This window comes from Indicator indicator, unplaced genomic scaffold (assembly GCF_027791375.1).
Source record: "Indicator indicator isolate 239-I01 unplaced genomic scaffold, UM_Iind_1.1 iindUn_scaffold_87, whole genome shotgun sequence".
Lineage (NCBI taxonomy): Eukaryota > Metazoa > Chordata > Aves > Piciformes > Indicatoridae > Indicator > Indicator indicator.
Genome location: NW_026539208.1, coordinates 91,187 through 113,380, shown reverse-complemented (window position 1 = coordinate 113,380; position 22,194 = coordinate 91,187). Strand labels below are relative to the sequence as shown.

Sequence of the window (22,194 nt, the reverse complement as noted above, 5' to 3'; positions counted from 1 at the left end):
TCCATTCCTAACTGTTGTTGTGCATAAATACAGTGTACTTACATATCCTTTGTACAGTGTTTAAGTATATCATACAATTTAATGTCTTTGTATCTAGTTTATACAAAAGCTTGTCTTTATGATATACATTGTAACAGATAGAAGTGGACAAGGTGAACGTAAGTGTAGTTTTCCTGCCTGGAATCCTGAAGCAAAATGACAAGTACTCTTTGCTCCTTGTATTCCTTACCTATTGCATCCTTGGTCCCTTCAGCAGGTTCTCAGTGTTGGGAGCCTATAGATGAAGTCACCTCCCTAAAACTCATTCTAAGGCAATACTTTTTGACACACTAACAAATTTTGCAGAGCTGATGGTTCAGAGAGTTCATGTGTTTTAATTTACAGATTGTAATTGTGATACATTGCTGGAAAAGAAAAAAATCTGTAAAACTTCAAGTGCCTGCAACAATTTCATCAAAACACAGAGAGGAGATGTCGTAGGCAGTTAACTGGACAATTTCACAACATGGGCTGTTCTCTGGTAACTTGTGATTTTGAAGATAGCTGTCTGTATTCCATCATCAGCTAGGCCTCGGCTAAGCAGCATTCTTCCTTTTTCTTTTGCATTTGTTAGGCAGTCCCACACCAGATTTCAGTGCCAGCAGCCATCATTTGCATTCTTTTACTGTAGCCAATGGCAATGTGGTAGAGAAGGCAGGAAGCTGAGCTTGGAAAATGATCAAATATATCCAAGGCAAACATGACCAAGAATAAACACCTATGGCTGCATAAAAATACCCTTGTGCAATCTGATCTAAAACTTGTGCATTAATGTGACATTTTGTCTGTAACCCTGCCTGAATGAGCATCACCTGGTCCTGCATCATTTCAAGACTGGCAGCTTTCCTCTCTGACTTGGTCCAATGACTTGTTCCACTGCCTGTTGGAGCTATTTGCATAGCTTAATAGCTATAAAATGGTCTGACAAATGCACAATAATCATTTTTCATTGATTTCAAGTCTTAATCTGGCCAGAAGGTCTTTCCAGAAATCTTGCAGGAAAACAAAGAAGACATTTGTATGAAACAATCACAGGTTCCAGGGTGATGGGAATTAATTATTGAACTGTGTCAGTGTGAGCTGAAATTCCTCCCCCCCCCTTCCCCCCCCGACAATAACCAGGCTAGCCCAGTCTGGAAGCAAATGAAAGATGTATTTACAAGCACAGTCTACAATCTACAATGAAATGCAATGAATATGTACAAATATACAAAATTCACAACATTTACAAATATATACAATCAACAGCAAAGCACAACCAATCTCCCTTTGCTTTCCCCCAAAGGGGAGCCTTCCCAAAGGGGCTTATCTCCCAGGAGCTTCCCCCCCAGACCCTCCTGGACAGAAAAGCAGAGTTAGTTAAGCAGTAATTTGTTAACTTAGCTGCCAAGGTCAGAGTGTGTTATCTTCAGCCAGAAGAGAAGAAGAAACAGCAGCCAGACAGCCCAGCAACTGCCCCCACTGCAGAACGCAGAATGTGCCGAATGCCTACTTTGTTTTGGGTAATAGTTCTTAAACATTTCTATCTATCCAATGGAAGTGTTTAGAACAATCGTTATTTTGCTTTCTTACACCCAATAGTGACTTCTTTACACTCTTTCACTTTCTCTATTCTGAACTTTGCAAGGAAAAATTAGAAAGACAGTTTCAAACCATCACATGAACTTAACTCAAAAGCACATACAAAATGTTTCTTTAGAGGAATACTGATGCTTGAGATGTTTCTATTTTCGTGTAATTAATTACCACTTTATAGGAGAGGAGGAGTTGCGCATATGCGAACATGTCTGAGAATTTTTATCATATTATGATTTGTGCCTGTTGGCTTCCAGCAAGCTATTTGTGTGATTCAGGGCTAATTATAGGCAGAAAACATTTTTTAAGTGATCATAGCCATTTGGAGTTGCCAAAATGTGAGCCACCCTAATCAGAAAACAAAAATACAAAACGCTGATAACTGGACCTAAGGGATGGGGCACATCCAAACATGGCCAGGGGCACCCACAGTTCACAGCTGTGTTACAAAGTTAATTACACATGGCACATATTTATCTGGACTCCAGGAAGCGTCCAGGTTTGCACATTCATGAGTGCTATATATTTACCTTGACCATCTGCACTCCAGGAACTGTCCAGGTTAACATATTTGCAGGTGCTTAGTCCATTGTCTGGGCTAGGGCATGTTTGGGGGTTTGACCCTTCAGGACAGAAACCCAACCCAGCCATGCTGGGTAGGTCTACCTTTCCCTGGCATGTTGCAAGGCTCACCCCCATCAGTCACAGGACTTGACACCAGGACCCAGCTCTGCTTGGCCACCCCAAGACTGGCTGCATGCTGCCCAGCCCAGGTACCACCTGCGTTGGAGAGGAACAAAGGGACTAGCACCAGACAGCTGGCTGGGTAGCAGCATCCTGCGAAGGGGAAACCTGAACATGCTCAGCAAGCCCCATAGGTGTCTGACAACAATGACAACTAGAAACTGTTCACTTTCTCAATGACAAGGCATGCTGTGGAGAAAGCATCACTCTATTAATACACATACAAAATAGTTGTGCAAGCAATGCTCATATCCTTGCACCATTCTTCTACATCTCCTAATATAACCTCCGTGACATGGCCAGTGCAGCTCATGTGGAAGAAAGGACACATCTCAAACTAAACAGTGATGCCATGCTGCACCTGGGGCTGAGTTGCTGCTGGTTGTCCACCGAGGTCATCCTGACAGTAGGGGTGAAGGATACAAGCTTGATGTGGGGGTAAACTGAGCGAGGTGACATTTTTCCAGAAAATGTCTAAAGCATGCACCCTGACCTTCAGTAAATGTTTTGAATGAAAAGAAGCAGTGGAAGGAAATGTGATACATGTCTTCTTGATGGATGCTATGCCTTAGATGCTAAGTCCATACCAAGGTCCAATCTAGAACCTGTTGAAGGGACTGTGAGGGGAAAAATTTAGTCTCCCCTCACACAGAAGGATGCAAGGACCCATTTGATAACACAAATAGGCCAGATCTTTCCCCTACATTTAAACTTTTATATCTTTTGAAGAAGAAAAATACCCCAATCTGTTAGACCCTTCCTGCCTGTACTAAGGCCAAGAAGTGTAGGCAGTATGGACTCCCACAGTGCCCTTCATCCCCAGACATTGATGAGCACCTGAGCAGCTGCCCACCTTACACAAGAGAGAAAGAAACATCTTACAATGACACCTTAGGCTTCCAAGCATGCCTGCTGTGAGTCACTCAAAAGAAAAGAAAAAAAAAGGAATATTTTCTAATAGATATGTCTTCTGTTATGCTGTAATGTTTGTAGAAAAATATTTGTAAAGTGTTTATTTGAAACTCAAGATGGCTGTGTGGATCTGCATAATGAAACTCACGGTTTGCATGTCCTGAAATTTTGAATGGAGTGTTTATTCATTTCTGACATTTTAGCTTTGCAAGTGCAAAATAATGTGAGTAATAGTCTGAAAGAGAGCAGCATTTTGTAGAGATGCTGGCCTGGGAAGTGGCCCTAATGGGCCACAGGCAACCCCTGCCAGGAGCCAGGGTGCAGAAAACCTGTGGAGCAGCTTAGTGCACTGCTGTGAGCTTTGGATGTTGAACCTGTTCCCTGAAAGGCATGAGAGATCAGGCCAAGACTGCAACTAGCCTGAATTTGTAATCCAGGCATCAGGAGCAATAGGCTTCAAGCCAGGAGTCATCAGGCACGAGGAAGTTGCCAACTCCAGCTTCTACCAACCTTTCCTAGAAAGAAATGCAAAAGCAAAAGGCACATAAATGTTTCCTTCTCCTTTCTTCTGTGGTTTCCACAGCTCCCTGATACATGGCAGCTGCCTTATTTTCCCAAATACCCCATCTGCCTGCAGGAGGGAATAGGGAAATAAAAGGGCAGTTGGAGGGGCATGGGGTTGCTTGGTGAATCTTGTGTATGTCATGGTGTAGTGGCAGGTGGGAGTGAGGAGGAGAAGGATGCATGTGAGCAGATATATACACGCTCAGCAAAACAAGTGTTACCTATTGCTAGGTCAGATCTGAGCAGCTTTCCTGTGATTTCCTTGTTCCCACTCTATGCCTACAACATCTTCGTTTGTAGACCCAGGGAAGGAGTAATGAGCCCATATAGCTGGTGTGGTCTTGTGAGTAGCAAGAAGAGAGCCAGAGCAGGCCATTTCCTCTACTTCTGGCTTTCTCATCTGATCTCCATCTGCCATGTCATCTGATTTTTTCTTATCATATCCAGTTCTGGGCTCCCCAGTTCATGAGAGACAGGGAATTGCCAGAGAGAGTCCAATGGAAGGCTACAATAATAATGAAGAAACTAGATCATCTCTAGCCTCAGAAGAGGCTGAGAGACCTAGAGAAGACTGAGGGAATCTTATCAGTGCTTCTAAATATTGAACAGGCAGGTGTCAAGACTCTTTCTGGTCGTGGTCATTGGGCACAAACTTAAACATGTAAAGTTCCACCATTAGGAAGAACTTCTTTACTTTCAGGGTGATGAAGCACTGGAACTGGCTGCCCTGATAGGTGGTGTAGGCTCCTTCTCTAGAGACTTTCATTACCCAACTGAACAAGTTCCTGTGCAACCTGATCTAGACAAATTTGCATTAGCAGGGGGTTGAACTAGATGACCTTGAGATATTTTCCAATCCCTACCATTTTGTGATTTTGTGTGATCACCCAGAGTGGGGAAAAGCAGAGTTTGGAGTCATCAAAACTATCTGTTTATGTGAGGGATTGTAATTTATTTTATTATTTAGCTAAATGTTTCTGCTTATCAGCTCAATAGGACTAGAGATTGAGTGAAAGAGGAGGATGAGGTAGCTTACAAGCAAAATGCTGTGCCAGAAAGGAAGACTACTGATTTATCTTTCACAGTATTGGAATGAAAACAGCAAATGACAAAGGCAGAACACATAAAATTGATACAGTGTTGCTTTCATGCTATTTGCCTTCTAAGATGGCTACTGAAATGCAATGCCATAAAACACTGTAAGCTAGTGCTGTGGAGCTTGGCAGTTTGCAGACTGTACAATTAACTGGTTGTTAGCTGAACAAAGAACACAAGATAACACCTTCCAGGGAACAAGGAGGGTGTGACTGAGGGGATCAGAAGTTTTTACTTTGTGTGACTAATATCCCAACTGCTGTTCTGAGATTTCTTTGTGATTATCCTGTGCTTGATAACCTGTCAACAGTTACTTCTGTTAACAATTTGACAGTCGCTCTTTGAAGGTTATATTTCAGATGGGTTTATTGAGATACTTAGTATTTATTTTAATTAGTGGTTTCTAGGCTAAGAAATATTGCAAAGTTTGAACAGATCTTCAGAAGTAAAAATAAAACTGCCAAAAATAGAAGTGGAATGTATTGTTCTGTCTTGCTGCTCCATTGTGAGTGGTATGAAGCATTGTAAATAAATGGAAGCAGAGCATGTTTTCAAAGTTTATCCTTCCGTAATGTTCTAAACTACTATTATCACCACCACCCAACCAACCAAAACCCCAAACAGACAATAACAACAACAACAACAAAAAATACAACACAAAAGCAACCAAAGAACAAACTGAAAAACAACCAAAACATATAAAAAGCATGGGGATTTTTGCCTGTCCATTGGCTGGGCAGTTGATGATCTGATTCAATCCTGCCTTCCGTCACCTCCTGCCTCTGCAACGTATCCAGCACAGGGCAACACCGGTTTTGATGATGGGCATTCTTGACAGATGAAAAGAAGGCAAGCGTTTGCCTCTTACTGTGGTAAAACCGGCTCTGGGTAATGTGTTTCTCTCTGCAAAGCAAATGGTATTATTTAGCCTGAATGCCTTGGCTCTGGGATCCTTTGGTCTTGATATTAACAAGCTTGGGCTAAGTTTTTAACTCGTGTAGGACCTTAACACAGCGTCCTTTTAAACTGTGCATATTTATGTTATGCTTTGACTCAGCCAGTGGCTGAATTCCAACACAGTCTGCTCACACAAGTTCACACACAGGAGGGAGCAAAAGGGTAAAACAAAACAAAACAAGAAACCCAAAAGCCCTGTGGATTGAAACAAGGAGAGTTTAATTAAATAGTACAAAAATTAAAGGTACCTTATTTTGCAGGAAGCGCAGAAAGAGCAAGCAAGTAAATAAAAACAACCCCCATGCCAGCAGCCAGCAAAGCGGAATAGACCAACATCCCAAGTCTGGAAGCTGAAGAAGCCCCTGGAAACAGGAATTGTTTCAAATTACAGTCTGAACTACAAGTCCAGCGATCCTTTGCCTAGGCCATCCCTTTCTTTATACAGGAGGCATGATATCAGCATGGCATTGAAAACCTGAACATTAACATGGAATGTTAAGGGCTAGAAGGGTCCTCGAAAAATCATCTAGTCCAATCCCCCTGCCAGAGTAGGATCACGTATATTAGATCATACTGGAACGCATCCAGGTGGGATTTGACTGTCTCCAGAGAGGGAGACTCCACAACCCCTCTGAGCAGCCTGTTCCAGTGTTCTGTCACTCTCACAGCAAAAAAAAAATTTTCTTCATGTTTACATGGAATTTCCTATGCCTCAACTTCCACCCATTGCCCCTTGTCCTGTCATTGGACAGCACCGAGAAGAGCCTGACTCCATCCTCTTGGCGTTTACCCTTTACATATTTGTAAACATTAATGATGTCACCCTTTAATCTCCTCTTCTCCAGGCTAAAGAGACACAGCTCCTTCAGACTCTCCTCGTAAGGAGGATATTCCACTCCCTTAATCATTTTTGTTGCTCTGCACTGGACTTTTTTTTCAAGCAGCTCCCTGTCCTTGAACTGAGGGGCCCTGCACTGGACACAATATTCCAGATGTGGCCTCACCAGGGCAGAGTAGAGGAGGAAGAGAACCTGTCTCAACCTACTAACCACACCCCTTCAAATACACCCCAGAATGGCATTGGCCATTGTGTTGGAGAAGACGCAAGGGCTAGCAATGAGTACAAGCTGAGGGCTGGCACGCCAGTGTAGGAGGCTAATTTCAGCCTTCAGCCTGTTACCTTGTAGCATGCTGGGGACACACGAGAACTCTTAAAGTCTTACAGAGATGTACCATGGGGATCAAGTAATAAGGAACCAGCATATGCAGAGTTCACTGCTAGGTTGGTGGCCATGGAAGTGGCTGGGAATAGTCCGACTGCAAGAGTGAAAGCCAACAGATTAACTCCCCCCCTGAAATGCTTATATACCAATGATTGGAGCATGGGAAATAAGCAGCAGGAGCTGGAGATCTGCATTAGGCTGAATAACTATGATATAATTGCCATCACTGAAACATGGTGGGACAGCTCCCACGACTCGAATGTTGTCATGGATGGCTATGTACTGTTCAGGAAGGATAGACCAGCAAGACAAGGTGGGGGAGTTGCTCTCTGTGTCGGTGTGAGCTGAAATTCCCCCCCCACCGACAATAACCAGGCTAGCTCAGTCTGGAAGCAAATGAAAAGCTGTATTTACAAGCAGAGTCTAAAATCTACAATGAAATGCAATGAATATGTACAAATATACAAAATTCACAACATTCACAAATATATACAATCAACAGAAAAAGCACAATCGATCTCCCTTTGCTTCCCCCCAAGGGGATCCTCCCAAAGGGGCCTCCCTCTCCCAGGAGCTTCCCCCCCAGACCCCCCTGGACAGAGAAGCAGAGTTAGTTAAGCAGAAAGCTGTTAACTTAGCTGCCAAGGTCAGTGTGTTATCTTCAGCCAGAAGAGAAGAAGAAACAGCAGCCAGACAGCCCAGCAACTGCCCCCACTGCAGAACGCAGAATGTGCCGAATGCCTACTTTGTTTTGGGTAATAGTTCTTAAACATTTCTATCTATCCAATGGAAGTGTTTAGAACAATCGTTATTTTGCTTTCTTACACCCAATAGTGACTTATTTACATTCTTTCACTTTCTCTGTTCTGAACTTTGCAAGGAAAAATTAAAAAGACAGTTTCAAACCATCACAGTCCACCCCTTCTAAACAATTCCATTGGCTGCTACCATCATTTATCTCATCTAAAATAATATCTACAACACTAGGTGAATAAAGACCATAGTCCATTCCGGCTATTTCAGATGTAGATGATTCAAAAGAGTCAAATCACAGGAAAAACAGCAAACAGCTTGTTTCCTCGTAGATGGAGCGAAGGAAGGAACAGGGACTCTCAGGTGACTCAGGGCTCTCAGGGCTCGTGCACCGTAGATCTCATGAACTCTCCTCTTGGGCGCGATGCTGTATCTGCGCAACACTCTGAATTTAACCTCTCTCAGCCAAAGTTAGATTTCTTTGTGGAATACACTGAATTTCACCATTTTCTTGCATCACCCAATAGGTGTGACCAGGACCTTCAGCAGAAACCACCCCTCGGACAGGTTTGGCCTCTCCTGAAGGAGAAAATACCCAAACAGTTTTGCCTAACAGATTCTTTTCTCTGATAACAGGAACTCTATCACCTTCTTCCTTTCGCAACAAATCTGATTGGGCAGGTCCAGCTCGATTCACTGAACCTCTACTATTCACCAACCAGGTTGCTTGTGCTAAATGTTTCTCCCAGTTTTTCAAAGATCCACCCCCCATGGCTTTGAGAGTGGTTTTCAGCAAACCGTTGTAGCGTTCGATCTTCCCTGCAGCTGGGGCATAGTAGGGAATGTGGAATATCCACTCGATGCCGTGCTCTTTGGCCCAGTTTTTTTACAAGATTGTTCTTGAAATGAGTTCCATTGTCCGACTCAATCCTCTCTGGAGTTCCGTGTCTCCACAGGATTTGTCTCTCCAGGCCAAGAATGGTGTTACGTGCAGTTGCATGAGGAACTGGATAAGTTTCCAGCCATCCAGTGCTTGCCTCTACCATAGTCAGCACATACTGCTTACCAGATGGAGAACGAGGTAGAGTGATGTAGTCAATCTGCCAGGCTTCACCATACTTGTACTTGGACCATCGGTCACCGTACCACAAGGGCTTGATCCGCTTTGCCTGCTTAATAGCAGCACAAATGTCACAGTCATGGATGACTTGTGTGATAGCATCCATGGAAATGTCAATGGATCTGTCACGAGCCCATCGGTAGGTTGCATCTCTGCCTTGATGTCCTGACGAGTCATGGGCCCACCGAGCTAAGAACAGCTCACCTCGGTGTTTCCAGTCAAGATCAGGATCAGGATCAGAGTTTGTGTCCACCTGGGAAACTCTTGCAGCTAGATCTGCCTGATGGTTGTGTTGTTGTTCCTCTGTAGCTTTGCTCTTAGGAATGTGAGCATCGATGTGTCTCACTTGCACTGGGATTCTCTCAATGCGAGCAGCAATGTCTTGCCACAGATCTGCAGCCCAGATTGGCTTTCCTTTCCTCTGCCAGCCATTCTTTTTCCAGTTTTTCAGCCAACCCCACAAGGCATTGGCTACAATCCACGAGTCGGTGTAGAGATAAAGCTTTGGCCATCTCTCACGTTCAGCTATGTTAAGAGCTAGCTGGACAGCTTTTACCTCTGCAAATTGACTGGATTCTCCTTCTCCATCTCTCGCTTCTGCAACTCTGCGCGTTGGGCTCCACACTGCAGATTTCCATCTCCGCTTGTTCCCAACAAGATGACAGGAACCGTCTGTGAACAAAGCATATCTCTTTTCATCATCAGACAGATCACTGTAAGGAGGAGCTTCCTCAGCGCGAGTTACTCTTTCCTCTGGAGGTTTTGCACAGCTTGTGCCTTCTGGCCAGTTTGTGATCACCTCCACCAAACCAGGCCTTTCGAGATTTCCCATTCGAGCTCTCTGTGTTATCAGAGCCATCCACTTAGACCAGGTAGCATCTGTTGCATGATGTGGTGAAGAACCTTTGCCTTTGAACATCCAATTCAGAACTGGCAATCTAGGAGCTAGAAGAAGTTGTGACTCAGTTCCAATCACTTCAGAAGCAGCTTTCACTCCTTCATAAGCAGCTAAAATCTCTTTCTCTGTTGGAGTGTAGTTTGCCTCTGAGCCTCTGTAGCCACGACCCCAGAAACCAAGAGGACGTCCTCGTGTCTCCCCTGGAGCTTTTTGCCATAAGCACCAGGTTGGACCATTGTCACTCGCGGCCGTGTACAGAATGTTCTTAATGTCTGGACCAGTTCGGACAGTTCCCAGACCCATCGCTTGGACTACCTCTCGCTTGATCTGGTCAAAGGCTGCTTGTTGCTCAGGACCCCATTGGAAACTGTTTCTCTATCGAGTCACATCATAGAGAGGTTTCACAATCTGACTGTATCCAGGAATGTGCAGTCTCCAAAATCCCACTATGCCTAAGAAACGCAGAGTTTCTTTCTTGTTGATGGGATTTGCCATGGTGGAGACTCTGTTTATCACATCCATTGGGATGTGACGGCGACCATCTTGCCACCGCACTCCCAGAAACTGGATTTCTCTGGCAGGTCCTTTCACCTTGTCTCGCTTGATAGCGAAACCAGCTTGCAAGAGAATGTCAAGGATTTTATTACCTTTCTCGAAGACTTCTTCAGCAGTCTCACCCCAGACGATGATGTCATCGATGAACTGAATGTGTTCTGGAGCTCCACCTTTCTCCAAAGCATCATGGATCACTGCATGGCAGATGGTTGAACTGTGAATCCACCCCTGGGGCAAACGATTGAATGTGTACTGAATGCCTCTCCAGGTGAAAGCAAACTGAGGCCTGCATTCCTCTGCTATGGGAATAGAGAAGAAAGCATTAGCAATGTCTATGGTAGCATACCATTTGGCCTGCTTGGATTCCAGCTCATATTGGAGTTCCATCATGTCTGGTACAGCTGCACTCATGGGTGGAGTTACTTCATTCAAGGCACGGAAATCAACTGTCAGACGCCACTCTCCATTCTGCTTTCGCACAGGCCAGATTGGACTGTTGAAAGGTGAATGAGTTTTGCTGATGACCTTCTGACTCTCCAACTGACGAATCAAGTTTTGAATGGGCACCAAAGAGTCACGGTTGGTTCTGTATTGTCTGTGATGCACAGTTTGAGAAGCAACCGGCAGCTTTACATCCTCTATCTCATGTTGTCCCACAACTGCAGATTCATCTGAAAGCTCAGGTCTAATGGACAACTTCAATTTTCCTCCATCAATTTCTACAGTTGCTATTCCAAAAGCCCATTTGTAACCCTTAGGGTCTTTAAAACGCCCTTCTCTCAGAAAGTCAATTCCCAAAATACAAGGTGCATTAGGACCTGTTACAATAGTATGTTTCTTCCACTGCTTCCCAGTTAAACTTATATCAACCTCTATCTTAAAGAACTCTTGAGATCCACCAGTGACTCCCTGAATAGTTATAGATTCTCCCTCTTGATAATTTGATGGTATTATGGTGCACTGAGCTCCTGTGTCAACCAAGGCCCTGTACTTCTGAAATTTTGAAGTGCCAGGCCACTGGATGTACACATCCCAATAGATTCTGTTATCTCCATTATCCCTTACCTCCCCCTGGCGGAAGGCAGGGCACCCCTAATGGTGGGGATTACCTCCACATGTACAGCCGGCACAATGTCCAGCATCAGAATTAGGATCACTGTTGGAGCTATCAGAGTTGTTCTGGGAAACTGAGGAAGCGACAGCTACCCTCCTGGTATTGCTACCTCGGGATCTGCCCCTCTGCAGCTCCCGTAACCTCTTGAAAAGATCAGAAGTTGGTTGACCATCCCATCTGTTCATGTTCTCACCAAACTGATCACGCAGAGTTATCCAGATACTGCCACGTGATTGCCACTGCTGTCTGTTTTGGTTTGACCTATTCTGGAATGGCCTCCTTGGAGCACGTCTGTTTCTAACAGCTGAAACTTGTATCCATCTGGAGGAAGAGGAATTAGAATCATCCCCCTTCATCAAGTTGGATATGGAGGTTTTAAGTTCCTCCTTCAGCTCTTTCATGCAATTCTCCATCTTTCCAGACAGAGTTTCAATGGCTGAAACCAAAGAAGTACGTGCAAGACTATCCTCCAACTGCCTCATTTGGTCAGTGAAATGGCCAACAGTAGGAGGTGCTCCACCATAATTTCTTGCCACAATCCTGCTTGCCAGAATAGTAGCATAATTAGGAGGAGCAAGCTTAATGAGCTTTTTGGCAAGGCCTGTTCCAACAGGAATTTCATCAGGATTCAGAGTCTTATGATCTCCATACATTACTTCTCTCACAGCAAACTCTCTCAGACGCTTGATTCCCTCAGCTATTGTGGTCCAAGGCTTAGGGTTCCATGGTAAATCATCTCTGCTGGGGTACCTCAGCGAGACTGCCAGTAGGAGGCGTGCCCACAGAGAAACTTTACCAATGCACTTGCCTAGATGCCTGTCTATGCCTGTATCCTTTGAGAGCATCCCCAACTGAGAGGCCGACTTGTCGCCTACCACCAATGCTGGGGCTCCCATATCAAAACACCTGGCTAGCCAAGACAGGACTGGCTCATTATCTCCTCTGATGTAATCCTTCCTCACATGTCTAATTTCCTGTCTGGGTGCATTAGCTGACTGTATGTCATCCTCATCATCATCATCATCATCATCATCCTGAGGTCGCTGTCCCCATAATCCTATTTTAATCCTCCGTTGAATTTCTTTGAGTTCAGAGGCACTACCAGCAGTTGCTAATCTACTAGGGTCTACATCCTGACCTACATCTCCATCATCCATGTGGGGTCTCAAGAGGTCTACCAGAGTTTTAAGGCTAACCCTCTCTTCCTCATCAGAAGGATCTTTCTTAACAGAGGGACCCTGAGTAGAAGGACCCTCATCTCCATCTGCACCATCTCCTGCAGCATCTGCATCTCCTTTACGCTTTCTGGTTACAGTGGCCACCAAATTTACTGGATTGGTTTTCACATTCACAGCAGAGTTGGAAGAGCAAGTAGCCTTATGTCTTTCTTGATACAGTGCTATCAGTAGCCATATGATTATTCCAAGAAGCAACAAAATTAAGATTAAGGCTAGTACAAGATATCTAGGGTACCACTGGTTACAAAGACCCTCTGTAGTTGTAAGAGGAGTAACAAACTCATATGTGTCTGCTAGCAGATCCATAGTTGAGTTACCATAGCTTCTTAGCCCAATAAGACCATAACAGAATTCACCAACATTCAGTAACTTGTTCTTAACCCAAAGAAACGACTTATATGCCACATATCTCACAATCTTGTCTATCATGCAGGAAACAGCCCATCTGTAGACAATCACACTGATAACAGAGGAAATAAAATTACTCAAAATCCAAAACAGCTTCATTTTGCTTCCTAATCTGAGCAGAAATAAATCAAACAAGCAATCGAGCCCCGAGTTGGAGCGCCAAAAATAAAAAGTGTGTCGGTGTGAGCTGAAATTCCCCCACCACCGACAATAACCAGGCTAGCTCAGTCTGGAAGCAAATGAAAAGCTGTATTTACAAGCAGAGTCTAAAATCTACAATGAAATGCAATGAATATGTACAAATATACAAAATTCACAACATTCACAAATATATACAATCAACAGAAAAAGCACAATCGATCTCCCTTTGCTTCCCCCCAAGGGGATCCTCCCAAAGGGGCCTCCCTCTCCCAGGAGCTTCCCCCCCCAGACCCTCCTGGACAGAGAAGCAGAGTTAGTTAAGCAGAAAGCTGTTAACTTAGCTGCCAAGGTCAGTGTGTTATCTTCAGCCAGAAGAGAAGAAGAAACAGCAGCCAGACAGCCCAGCAACTGCCCCCACTGCAGAACGCAGAATGTGCCGAATGCCTACTTTGTTTTGGGTAATAGTTCTTAAACATTTCTATCTATCCAATGGAAGTGTTTAGAACAATCGTTATTTTGCTTTCTTACACCCAATAGTGACTTATTTACATTCTTTCACTTTCTCTGTTCTGAACTTTGCAAGGAAAAATTAAAAAGACAGTTTCAAACCATCACACTCTCTTATGTGCAAGAGCAACTGAAATGTGCTGAGTTCCACCCAAGGGGGGAGGCAGAACAGGTTGAACGCTTGTGGGTAAAAATTACGGGATGTGGGAAAGGAGATGTCTACTACAGACTGCCAAACCAAGAGGAGGATGTTGATGAGGCTTCTACAGTCAACTGGAGGTAGCCTCTAGACCACACTCCTTGGTACTCATGGGTGATTTCAATCACTGATATTTGCTGGGAAGCTCATATAGCCAGGCACAGTCTTGCAGTGTATCAATGATAACTTCTTGATGCAGGTAGTGGAAGAACCAACAAGGAGAGGTGCACTGCTGGACCTTGTAGTAGGTAATAAAGAAGGACTGGTTGAGGACATCAAGGTTGGGAACAGCCTTGGTGCCAGTGATCATGACATGCTGGAGTTTAGCATTACAGAGTGTAGAAGTAGAAGAAGTAGAATTACAACCCTGGACTTCTGCAGAGCTAACTTTGCACACTTCAGAGACATACTTGCAGAAATCCCATGGGCTAAGACCCTGGAGGGATCCAAGAAAGTTGGTCAGTTTTTAAAGACCACTTCCTCCAAGCCCAAGCTAGGTGTGTTCCCTTGAGTAGAAAATCAGGTAGACATGCTAAGAGACCTGCATGGCTGAGCAAGGAGCTCCTGAAGGAAATCTCAGGGAAGAAAGAAACTTACAATTCATGGAAGAAGGGATTTGTCACTTGGGAGAACTATAGAGAAGTTGTCAGGGCATGCAGGAAGGCAACAAGAAAGGCCAAAGCTCTCTTGGAACTGAAACTGGCAAAGGAAGTAAAAGAGAACAAGAAAGGCTTCTTCAAATACATCAGTAGGAAAAGGAAGAATAGGGAAGGTGTGGGGTCACTGCTGAACGAGGAGGCATCCCTAATAACTGAGGATGCAGAGAAGGCAGAGTTGCTGAATGCTGCCTTTGCATGAGGCTTTACACCTAAGGCTGAACTCTTCATGTACTCCAGACCCTGGATGAAGAAGAGGAAGCCTGGAGGAGGGATTGCTTCCCACTGGTCAGTGAAGACTGGGTTAAGGATCATTTGCACAAATTGAATATTCACAAGTCCATGGGAACTGATGAGATTCACCCAAGAGTGCTGAGAGAGCTGGCTGATGTTATCGCTCTGCCACTCTCCATCATTTTTGCCAAATTGTGGAAGACAGGAGAGGTGCCTGAGGACTGGAGGAGAGCCAATGTCACTCCAGTCTTCAAAAGGGGCAAGAAAGAGGTTCCAGGGAACTATCAACCAGCCAGCCTCAACTCCATCCCTGGGAAGATGATGGAGCAGCTCCTTCTGGAGGGTATCTCAAGGCACTTGGAAGGGAAGAAGGTTATCAGGAGTAATCAGCATGGATTTACCAAGGGGATTCTACGATGCCATAACTGAATGGGTAGATTCAGGGAGACCAGTGGATGTAGTCTACCTTGACCTTAGCAAGGCCTTTGACACCGTCTCCCATGACATCCTAGTGAGCAAGCTCAGGAAGTGTGGGATGGAAGAGCAGACAGTGAGGTGGATTAGCTGGTTACAAGATAGAGTTCACAGAGTGATCAATGTGCCAGGTCCAGCTGGAGAGCTGTAGATAGTGGAGTCCCCCAGGGTTCAGTGATGGGTCTGGTGTTGTTCAACATCTTCATCAACGACATTGATGAGGGGACAGAGTGTCTGCTCAGCAAGTTTGCTGATGACACCAAACTGGGAGGCTTGGCTGATACAGCTGAAGGCTGTGCGGCCATCCAGCAAGATTTGGACAGACTTGAGAGCTGGGCATAGAGGAAACAAATGAGCTTCAACAAGGACAAGTGCAGAGTCCTGCATTTGGGGAGGAATAATAAACTGCACCAGTACAGGCTGGGAGGTGATCTGCTGGAGAGCAGCCCCATGGGGAGGGACCTGGTAGATAACAAGTTATCCATGGGACAGCAATGTGCCCTTGCGGTCAAGAAGGCCAATGGGATCCTGGGATGTATTAAGAAGAGTGGGTCCAGCAGATCGAGGGAGGTTCTCCTCCCCCTCTACTCTGCCCTGGTGACACCTCGTCATGAGTACTGCATTCAGTTTTGGGCTTCCCAGTTTAGGAGGGATAGGGAGAGGGTCTTCTTCTGGAGAGGGTCCAGCAGAAGGCTACAAGGATGATTAGGGGACTGGGTCATGTGCCTTATGAGGAGAGGCTGAGCGACCTGAGGCTTTTTAGTCTGGAAAAGAGAAGACTTAGAGGGGATTTAATAAATGTTTATAAATATCTAAGGGCTGGGTGTCAGGAGGGAAGGGACAGGCTCTTCTCAATTGCTCCCTGTGATAGGACAAGGAGCAATGGATGTAAGCTGCACCACAGGAGGTTCCACCTCAACACAAGGGGGAACTTCTTTACTGTAAGGGTCACAGACCACTGGAACAGGATCCCCAGAGAGGTTGTGGAGTCTCCTTCTCTGGAGACTTTCAAGGCCCGTCTGGATGTGTTCCTCTGTGACCTGAGCTAGATTGTATGGTCCTGTTCTGGCAGGGGGGGGGTTGGACTTGATGATCTCTTTGGGTCCCTTCCAACTCCTGACATCCTGTGATCCTGTGACTGGCCTTCTTGGCCACAAGAGCACATTGCTGGCTCACGGTCAACCTTCTATCCACTAGAACTTTCAGGTCCTTTTCCCCTTCACTGCTCTCCAGCAGATCAGTTCGCAACCTATACTGGTACAAGGGGTTGCTCTTTCCCAGGTGCAAGACTCCAAACTTGCCCTTGTTGAACTTCATTAAATTTCTCCCTGCCCAACTCTCCATCTTGTCTAAGTCCCACTGAATGGCAGCACAGCTTTCTGGTGTGTCAGCCACTCCACCCAGTTTTGTGTCATCAGCAAACTTGCTGACAGTGCACTCTGTTCCTTCATCCAGGTCATTGATGAATATATTGAATAGTACTGTTCCAAGGACTGACCCCTGAGGGACTCCACTACATACAGGCCTCCAACTAGACTCCATGCCATTCACCACAACTCTCTGACTTCTTCCTTCAACAAGTTCACAGTCCCCCTCACTACCTGATCATCCAGACCATGTTTCCTCAGTTTAGCTGCAAGGATGCTGTGGGAGACGATGTCAAATGCTTTCCTCAAATCAAGATAAACCACATCTGCTCTACCATCACCTATCCATCTGATTATGTCCTAATAAAATGCTATCGGGTCGGTCAAACATGACTTCCCCAAAATCATGTTGACTGCTCCTAATGACCCTCTTGTCTTTGATATGCCTAAGGACAGTGCCAAGGATAAGTTGTTCCTACCTTTCCAGGGATGGAGGTGAGGTTGATCAGTCTATAGTTACCTGGGTCCTTCTTACCCTTTTTGAAGATTGGAGTGATGTTTGTCTTCCTCTAGTCCCCAGGCACCTCTCCTGTCCACCATTTCTAAGTCTTTTCCTGGATGAAGGACTTCCTAGGTGGTACACAAGTGTGTATGGAGGCCTGGTGCCAGCTTCTGGGTCAGGACCACAGGGACATGTGCCTGGGTGTCAGATCAAAGAAACCAAATTCCAGCTACCAGCATGAACCAGGGTCAGAGCCTGTGTGTCCCTGGTGCAGCACCTAAAGTAAGTGTGGATGAGCACGTAAGCACCGGAAAGGATGAAGCCAGACAAGCTGTTGAATTTCCTGGGGTGCTTTTTGACATTTCACAAGAAATCAGAAGGAAGGATCTGTGCTATGGATGCAGCAAGATCCACGGAACTTTATGACAACCAGTATTTTGAAAAAAGTTGTTTTTAAGCTGGAAAGCTTCCCCACCAGCTCTCTGTATCATTACATGAGGTGTGTTAGAAGTGTTCTTCCAATGTATTTGCAAAGGTTCGTCTACAGTTTGTGTCATGATGCAGCCTCTTCTTTTATAATAGCAGAGTACCCTCTAGTGAGAGATCACAAAAGAGTGTGAAAATGCCATTAGACTCTTGTATTAAAATAATATCTCACCAGTGCTATTTTTTTCTCTTTGGACTTTGAAATAGTCTTCTGGTATCCAGCAACCCTATCCCAGGTATCAAGAAATTACAACCACTGTATCTAAAGACACAACAGAATGACTTTGAGGGTTGTCCTGTAAAAGACATTAACTGTGGTCACTGGAAGTGAAGGTATTGAAAGGAACTGACAACAGGAAATGGACATTTTGTTTCAGTCCTGCCTTGCACTCCTGAAGAAAGGGATCTTGCAAAGAACCAGGGAAGGAAATGTGGAAATGTTCCAAAGTCCGTTCTCCAAGCTGTGAGGAAGAAAGCTTTCTTACTTTCAAGACATTTTAATAATTTTCTTCTTTAAGCGTCTTCAACCCATTGAATGAGCAGTAAAGCTTGTATAAATATAGACATTTTCTACCTCAGTAGACATGAGTTACAGGTTGAGCTAATATGAAATATAGCTCAAATCCTAGAAATGTCTCTGTGGCAGTTTAGGCTGGGTGCCCCCTGCCACTGCTGCATGAGACACACTTCTGATGTCCTGGGTGCTCGCCCACTAGGGGTGGACACAGGAAATGGCGTATTTCTACCCATAAATCCTGCGCCCTATAAAGCCATCTGCAGAGTCATTCTCTTCCTCTTTCTTCCCTCTCTGCTCCCATGGGAGACGTCCTCTCTTATCGGGTAATGCCGGGGGGGTATCTCAGGCCTCTTAGGCCTGACTAGGCCTAATGCCAGGAGGAGAATGGAGGGAGGGGGGGGGGCAGTCTCAGACCTGACCAGCCTGAGACTTGCCTAGCAGTGAGGGGGGGGGGGGGGGGGGGGGGTAGGAAAAGCCCTGAGGGATTGGGTAGACCCTCAGGTGGGAGGAGGGAAGGATTGGGAAACCTCTGGGTACTGTGTGGGGGACTCTGTATGCTTATGCTTTGGGATGTTCTTTTCCACTATGCTTTGTAGTTTGTAGTTTTTCTGTATTTTCACCAATCGCTTTTCCACTTAAACTTTCCATCACTCTCCAATCCGTTTGCGTGTGTCATTCTTTTGTCCCTTTCGAGGCAAGAGATGTTCTGGCTGGCCTCAAACCAGCACAGTCTCCTTTATTTTCATTAATTAAGGGTAAGAAAATGTCCCTGGGAATTCTGTGCTTTTGTTGCTTTGATGACACAGGGCACTTCTGGATAAATTTATTTTAAGCTGTGCAGTTTGCAGTTCCCAGGACTTTCTTCTAAAATCCCCACAACTATAGTGAAAGCAGGTGAGCAAAGAAGACTCGCTAAAACATTTTCCTCATAAAAAGAAAAATGCATGTTAAAGGATGTAGTACATCAGCCTCAAACAAAAAGCAGTGTGTTAATTGCTAGAGAACAGACCTGCTTTAGAGGGAATCCATTCTCTACTCAGAATAAAAAAGGGAAGGTTGGCAGACATTGTTCCTTGGAGAAAGAAAAAAAATGTTGAAAAAAGTTAGTGGTGGAGCTTGAGCTTTGGTTTGTTAATTGGCAGAGGAAGGGCTCCACTAAACTGAGCACAGTGGTGAAGCTGTCTCCAAAGGTGTTTCATCTGGAAGAGCCACTGCCCTGACCCAGCAGGCCTCAGGTTAGACCTGATCTAGTGAGGGTGGAAAAGGCTTTCTTTTTTGAACATTTCAAAAGGCACTGCTTTGTGCAGTGAGGTACTAAGAACAGCAGAACAGGCACACTTAATGCATAAGTGAGCCTGGGATGACTTAGGAAACGTGCAAACGCAATCCCCTTCCATAGGACAGTTTAATACCAGTGCTCCAAATATTACCATACATTTCTTTGTCTTAAGAAAAGGTTTCTGGTTTTATGTGGGCTTTTGGCCTCTGTGGGTATCTTTGTCAATGAATTTTGGTAAGGGCTTCAAATTGTGCAAAGTCTGATATCTTTCGCATGAGCAATAATGTTTTAAGAGACTTTCTAGGACCTTGAAAGAGAAATACTACAATTGAAATACATGACACAGATATGTGTGTGAAAGCAGCTGAAGAAGCAGCAGACACCAAATGTCTGCACTGATTGCAAAGGATATTGTTTCAAATTAATCAAATCAAGAAATGGTTTGTTTCTGTCAGTCTGGGACAAGCTTGATAAAACTACAACAGAGACAACTTGTCTCTGTTAAAATGCTGTAGTCTAGCAACAGGAAGGTGGCAGCGAGATTGTCCTGTATCACTCCTGCTGGTCCTTTTCCTCTCAACCCAACAGAAGTTAGCAGCAAAAGACTACTCCCTAAGATATGAAGCATATCCCTAAATCAATTCCTCATCACAACTGAAGAGGAGCCCAGTGGCTTGACCACTTGTGAGCATGGGTGTGAGACCAGGCATCAAATCAACTTGGCCTAGAGGCTTTGTATAGAGATATTTTCCTTTCCATAAGGTGTTGTTTGTTTATCAGGGCTGAGGATCCAGAGAAGAGGCAGAGCCTTGGTGTAATAAAATTTTGTTGCTGACTATTGTCAGACTAATGACTTGTAGTTGATTGTTGCAGTTTGTGGTAATTAATTAAAAAACAATTGCCAGGGTTAGAAAAACCTTGCTGTATTTGTTGTGCAACTTCCAGTGAATTCTTACATGAAATAAGTTCAAGATCTGGTCTTTGAAAAGAAAAAAGCACAAACCACTTCCTGGAACACTTAAGTATCTGAACAGTGAGTAGCTTTTGGCTATTGGTAGTATCATCACCATCATTGCTATTACATTATGTTCCCGCCTTTGTATTCTAGTTCTTGTGGTCTGTGATAACAAAAAAGTTTTAAATAAGAATACATTGTTTTTAATAAGAATACATTGTGACTGCCTTCAAACTATGCTCTGTACATAAAAGCAACTTGCTCCATTGCACTCTGGAATGAAACTAGGTTTCTGGAAAGAAAGTTCAAGTTTATGCTGCTGATTTTCCTTGAGAGGAAGAGAAAACGGGGCAGTGTGGGGAAGCCCTTTGCAGGTAATTCCACGTGCAAGCGAAGGCTGGGGAATAATAAAATGCGTTTATCGTGTTGCGGCAAGATCAGTAGGAAGCACCAAGGGGTTAACTACAGGTGTTTGCTGCTCTATCAGTAAGGGAACCTGTGACAGCTTCTCGCTGCGGCGCGTCCCTTTCGAAAACGAACGCGCTAAAGTTACCGCTGTCTCCGGGGTTGGCGAACGTGTGTCTAGTTTCTGGCACTCCCGGGACGGGACGCCGTGGTAAGAGACGAGAGAGACTTCAGGATCGGGCACCACTGAGGTGGGAAGCCTAGAATCTTCCGCTTATCCCAGCCCCTTGGGGACGTTTTTTCCGTCCTTCCCTGCTCCGGGGTACTTGGCTGTAACTCTCTCTCCCAAGACACTTTTCAGGCGCGTTTATAGGGGGGGGGGAGTTAATCAGGGCTGTCCCCTGCCGCCACCGAGTTCGTCCCCGGCGGCCGTTCGTCCCTGGAGGCGGTTCAACAGCAGCCCGGAAGACGGCAAGCAGCTACAGCCGGCGGAGGAGTACCGAGAGCCAAAACAAGCTGCGGTCGTTCTCAAGTGCAGCAGTGGGTGCCCGAGCAGTGCCTTGAATGATCCCGAGGGTTCCGTGTTCACACCAGTAGCGGCCTTCTGAAATTTGTAACACCAGCAGGGACAAGCGGCGCTGAACAGTTAGCAGGAGCTAGTCACCAGAAGTTGGAAAAGTTTTTAGAAATTGGAGAAGTTTCACAGGTCGAGAAGACGAGTGAATGCAGTGTAGGGAGGCAGGCATTGGCTCAGAAGACCTTGGAGGTGCAGTTTGGGAAGGTATGGCACAGTGAAGGGTTTGCTCTTTGCTTACCCAGTCTTACATACTTTTTCTTTTTCTTTTTCCTTTTCCTTTTTTAATTTTCCTTTTTTCCCCCCCTTTTTCATCCTCTCTTTATTTTCCCCTGAATGCACTAGCCTGGGCTCGTGACCTAAAGAGAGATTTTTGTTATGACTGGCATAGCTATACAACTGGCATGGAGGTAGGAAAGCCTGCTGACTCCCTGAAGCCTTGGTTAAGGACATCACTAGGAAACTTTTCCTAGTATGAGATGGGTTTGAGATTATTAGCCGTTACTGCTCTCCAATGTGAATGGAGATGAAGCTGCAATGTGTAGTCCAAGAGTGATCAAAAGAGAGTTCAGGACCTAGAGGCAGTGAGGAAGTCTGGAATGCAAGTTATTTTTTTCCTCTTAATATCCTTTTAATTTATTTATTCATCAGATCTCCTTTTTAAAACTGTATGGTAACACAGTTGATTCTCTTGTATTATTTC

The 22,194-nt window shown here is 44.9% G+C and overlaps 1 protein-coding gene across 1 annotated transcript in view; it reads left to right on the top strand.

Moving 5' to 3' along the window:
- CUNH3orf52 (chromosome unknown C3orf52 homolog) overlaps positions 1–21,525 on the top strand; it is a 56,001-nt gene extending 34,476 nt beyond the window's left edge. Inside the window, exons 8-9 of the mRNA XM_054398718.1 lie at positions 21,004–21,128; positions 21,279–21,525. Of these exons, the coding sequence (XP_054254693.1) occupies positions 21,004–21,128; positions 21,279–21,525 (372 nt within the window). The remainder of the gene's footprint in view (positions 1–21,003; positions 21,129–21,278) is intronic.
- Positions 21,526–22,194: the final 669 nt, after the last annotated feature.